The following is a 5,581-nucleotide window of genomic DNA, read 5'->3' on the forward strand; positions in this document are numbered from 1 at the left end:
ATTTTTTAAATATAAAAATATTTATTGTTGTGAAAGATCGATAATTTGATGATGTAAGGACAGTTAAGAAACGTATACCTAATATCGATGGTTAAGGGAAGAATTTCTGAAGGTGGACTCTAAATTTAAGGCGCTACTAATAGTTTCCAAAATAAATGAAGATTCGATGATCCATATTTTAAATTCATTAAAATGAGAAATTAAATTTTGTATAAATTTCGAACAGAAGCGTTTCGTCGTTCGTCCAGAGATTATATTTAACTAAATATAAAGATGAAAGTGTAGCTTCTAACATTTCTACTGTTAATGTTAATGTGATTTAATTTAAGACTTTTTGGTGGATAATAACTATATTTTTATTATCCTGAAATCACTTTTTCAATATAAATCCATTCCGTGTATACATATTTTTTGTGTAAAAAAAAAAACTAATTTTTTTTTAAAAGAACCTTTAATTATTTTATTGAAAAGAAAAAAAAATCCTTTTAAAATTAAAAATACTTAATTATTTTTATTATATTTTTTAAATCCTTATATTTAGCCAGAAACTATGTACACCATTTCCTCATATCAACCAACCATTTTTTTAAAATATAAGCAATTCTTTTAATTAGTATCACGTGGTTTTTTATTTAATTCTTAGTGCCAGTTATCATTTAAATGTTGGAATCATTCAAGAGATGCGAATGACAATAATATATGGCAGGCGAAGTGCACGTATTTTGATTTTTTTATAAATCGAATAATGTGTTTTAATATTTAATGACCGTAATTCAAACGCTTTATTTTTGTAATAAAAATTAATGATTTCAGTTTAGAAACGTTAATTGTTTCAAATTACAGGGTAATAACATCTGGTTTAAGAATAAGTTGCCTAAGCTCATTTGTGATTATCTCTTTATGATTTGAGGAATTTCATAAACCTTTATTTTGCTGTGATTTAGTAAATTAAAAGATAAAATGTGTCTTAATATATAAACACGTTCTGCTGTTAACTATATTTAAGACAGCGATTATTAGTTTAATAATACCCTCATGATTTCGCAAAACTTCCACATGTTCATATTGTGAAAACTCAATTAATCCGATATATCCATAAAGGATTAAATGTAAATACGTCTATAATCTGTATGGGGATTGCATAAATGCACAAAGGGCAATGCCTCGTTTTTGTTTGATATCTTATTGACCAAGTTGCACTCGGTTCCACTATTACACTGAAGGCATAAATATTTTCGCTAGAATAATAAAATATCACATAGCAATAATTGTAAAATATAATAAAAAGTATCTCACCAATTACGATATTTGGGTAAAGGCACAATAGTTCCATCGAACAACATCTTTTCAATAAACATCTTGTTTTCCCGCTCAGACCCATCGCAGATATGTACATCAGAAGGATTACATATCTTTATGGCCTCTTCCACATATCTTCGCAACTGCAACACAAGTATAATTCAAGTGATGTTTAAATTAACATCATGAAACTATTTATTCTATTATTAAAATATAATAGTATGTGCTCTACGACAAATAACCCATATACATCTTAATAGTTTCATTTTAAGATAGGTTTGGACGAAAAATAAAAATGAATTAACTTACCTTGATGGGTAGGTTTTTGATCGTGATCGGGCGATGAGGAGAAACAGCTGCTAGTGGAAGACTTCTTGCCTGCTGGTGAACAGACAGGCCGAGGTACCTGCACACATTAAATAAATATTGAAAAAAAATTTTTTTATAACTAATACAGTTACTAAAGTTACATTTCAAATCGTTTTCCATTGCGGGAGAATATGAACCCCACTTTGTTTTATTTATTTATAAAACTTTTTTACTTTCACTTAACTATAAATGAAATTAACTAAAGTAAAAAAAAAAAGTTACGAAGTATTATAAACTGGTCTGTTAGACTGTATGTGTGGACAGCCTAGCTTAAAAAAAAGTTACACCAAATAGACTTTATGTATTTAAGCCATGGTTACAAGGATGTCACAGCAACTTTTCCTTTAAAATCGATTCACCGAAAGTGCCACTTCATATAATCGATTTAAAACATTTTTATGTATAATTATGGTTATAACAATGTAAAATTATGTCAGCTAGGTTTTTATCCTCATTGAAATAGTCAGATAAAACTTAAGTCACGAATTTTCTAATTATCTTGCGCTGAAGTGCATTTATTTGAAATTATCCTTCTCTCGATTTTGGTAGCATTAAAAATAAAAATAAATAAACTAAGTAAGGATTAGATTAGCTAAAGATAAAAAAAGAAGAAATATTTTCTCAGCTTGAAAACGAATTTCCAGAAATTAGAGTAGAAATATAGATATATAACATATCGTTGGAAAACTAAAGATTGTTTCGTTATATTATTATCACAGTGGAGCGGTCCCTCCCCGTTTTTGTACCTCCCAGTCAGCGGCTCCTGGCCCACTCTCTTATAATGCCTTGTGGCAAATTCTAAATTTCTGAGAATTCTGCAAGAAAATTTCTAAAACTAATACGGCTTGTAATGTCCTTTTCATCGTATACACCAAAAGACGAATTATATTACATTGAACAATTAAATGCGATGTACAGTTAGTTTTCTAGTGGGAGGATGGAGAAATTAGTAGATGTTCGAGTTCATTCAATGTAGAAAATGGATAAAAACGAGATCATTACCGGTAATCCTGAGTAATAATTGGAAGGCCGATATAATAAAAGTTATATATTATAATAATAAACGAATAATATAAGACTGATGGCTCTTATAATAAGTATGCAAAAGTATGAAAGTAAGGTAGGGAATTTATCCCGAATAAATGAAAATATTGTGTAATTATTGGATCCAGAAAATATGAAGAATGCAAGCAATGATACACTACGGGATTGGAACTCGTACTTTGGATATAGTCTATAGTCACCACACCCTACTGATATCTCGTTTCTAAAAACTTTTCATCACCAGTTAGTCATTTCTATACGGAATTTCCTATTAACTGTCAGTTGGTGACTTCAAATTATTTTGTTTAGTTGGAAAGGAATAATAATAATTATTATTATAGGGAATAATGTATGTATACATTTATATATAATGTATAGATTTGTAAATAATTCAGTGTACTAAATAACTTCACTGAACCCGTGCTTCGTAATTTTGATGTGTTGTCCAGAGGTCTATGGTTTAGAAAAATTACCACGAGAATTTATGATGTTAGTAATCTCTAAACCGAAAATACACACTGATCTGGTAAGTATGTTAATATGATGTATGTTGAATGTTATGATACCATTAAGTTCACTTAATCGAATTTAATAGATTAGAATAGGGTGTTATATGGAGGCTAAACACTTATGATTCTCCTTATATACACCTGAAGAAAATATCTCTATTCATAATTATTTCATTAATTTAAAATATTTTAACTATACTTATCATTAAGACTAATGAAACTAAATTACTAGATATCGCTGCAAACTTTGATATCTTACTGTAAATCGTTAAGTAAGTATTATAAATCAGATAATCTTATGCATACTTATATGATACATAACATAAAAATGTAAAAAAAAAGTACATAGAAAATGTAAAAAAAAAAATAAAAAGTACTAAACTGTTAATTATAATATTCTTACATAATTTATTCTTTTGATCATTTAACATAAAATACTATAATAAAAACAAAATAAAATAAAGATAATTAAATAATTCTTACTAAAAGGCAAGGACTGATTCTTTGACATTTTAGAATTTTTCATGTGGTCTAGTGTGTTCCAAACTAAAGATTTACATCTTAACCAACAACATATGTACAAATTTAGTTGAATATTGTGTGGGGTTAGAAAGTGTTGGACACACTACAGTTACTTTGACCGGAATCCTACAAAGTATGAAACAGTGCAGAGCCACCAATGAACTAGATTATTTTTAAAAAATGCAATGAACCAGTTTTACTAATATACTGACCAACTATTTGACTAAGTAATTATTATAAATTAGTCTTTGGTGCATTCTACATTTGTTACTTAAATAGCTAATGCAAAATACAAATTAATAAATATTAAAAACAAGTATTGAGTTGGGACAAGACGTGTCAAACCTAAATTAAAAGTTTTCAGTTTTTCAGGATGATTTTTAATCATTATAATCCGAAATAAAATATTGATTTGCAAGTTCTCTCATAGTCCGTATTTGATTTACCTCACATTTTAGCATTGCATTTAGTTAATTATCGGATAATTATGATATGACATGGGACTATAAGAAAGGTTACAAACTATGGAAACATTGTTGAATAGAAAAAAAAATCATTTTTAGTCCACTGACTTTATATCCACTAACCAAATTATAATTATATTTAAATGTATATTAAATTAAATTTTATTAATTTTCTAAAATTATTTTAATTTTAATTTATTATAGTTTAACTAAATATATATTCAAATTATATTTATATTTTTAGCCCACTGACCTCTTTATATTGGATATCTAGTTATAATATTAAAGTTATAACATTTTGAAAAGTCCGACTTGGTATACATACATACATATGCATATATATATATGCAAACACATATGAATACACACCCACCCATGTGGGTGTGTGTGCCAACGGCTGTCATACGAAATGAACAACTGCACACCTATGAAGGACCCAATAACCTTTTGGTAAATAATACTTGTAATATTAATCGAATGGGCTATCTCACCTTTCGACATCAGCTGAAGACATGGTGAGAGCTTCTGTAAAGACTAATTTCCAACGACCATTAAGACGAGTTAAATAGTAACCTTATCACTGAATGATGATATCTAAGATTATTTTTTTTCTTTCAGTTATTTTATCATTTCATTGTTCGATTATATTTATTTATTCAGTTGGACCGGCCTCCGCTACAGATAAAGATATTACGAACTAATCAGGAACAATAAAAAAAACGTACAAAAAAAATCATGATGTTATGTATCGTGTATCAAAAGGTGAATCCTTGGACCTTTTGATATCTATCTCGTGTCAGCCTGTCACAGATGTTGCATAAGTGAGTATCTATTTGATCATATTCATGAAATATTATAATCTATACAATCAATCATTCATTAATTAAACATATACTTGCTATAATCAATATGGAATTTGCGATTCTGCTAAAAACGAAAGATAAACAGTTGATGAACTCATACGGGCTCATAAGGATTGTGTAAAAAACGGTAAGGGCGTATATAGATATTATTCCAATAAAATAGCAAATTAACCCAGAAGTAATTGTAACCTAATTTCTTTCAAGGGTCCTAATGTAAAACTGTTAAGCAAGAGACGACAGTTAAAAGTTAACTTAATATGACAGGTTTTTCTAAAATGGCCGCCGTATATTTTTAGGATTATATCCAATAACTAACAGTGTATTATAAGTACCTTAAATATGTAAAAATTTAAAGGAAATAATTCTGCAAATTTTGGTGCATAACAATATGTGTATGGAGGCAATAAAATGCACTACTTTTTGTTTTGTACCTACAAATCAATTTACAATGAATAGATCTAACTTTTTTATTTTTTATTGAGTTTTTTTTTATTCGGAAGTGAAAAGTTTA

At 28.1% G+C, this 5,581-nt stretch overlaps 1 protein-coding gene across 2 annotated transcripts in view; it reads right to left on the reverse strand.

The window, feature by feature from the left end:
• Positions 1 to 5,581, reverse strand: part of LOC106692719 (phosphoenolpyruvate carboxykinase [GTP]) — a 51,983-nt gene that overhangs the window by 8,253 nt on the left and 38,149 nt on the right. The window contains exons 1-3 of one of the 2 annotated variants that reach the window (XM_014438828.2): positions 4,699 to 4,800; positions 1,609 to 1,705; positions 1,297 to 1,442 (exon numbers count right to left, since the gene is read on the reverse strand). In XM_014438828.2, the coding sequence (XP_014294314.1) occupies positions 1,297 to 1,442; positions 1,609 to 1,705; positions 4,699 to 4,721 (266 nt within the window). In that variant the 5' untranslated portion in view covers positions 4,722 to 4,800. Of the gene's footprint in view, positions 1 to 1,296; positions 1,443 to 1,608; positions 1,706 to 4,698; positions 4,801 to 5,581 lie in introns of those variants that run through there. The other variant, XM_014438827.2, reaches the window with a different exon arrangement.

Source organism: Halyomorpha halys, unplaced genomic scaffold, assembly GCF_000696795.3.
Source record: "Halyomorpha halys isolate HHAL.00 unplaced genomic scaffold, Hhal_1.1 Scaffold68.1, whole genome shotgun sequence".
In the NCBI taxonomy this organism is placed as follows: Eukaryota; Metazoa; Arthropoda; class Insecta; order Hemiptera; family Pentatomidae; genus Halyomorpha; species Halyomorpha halys.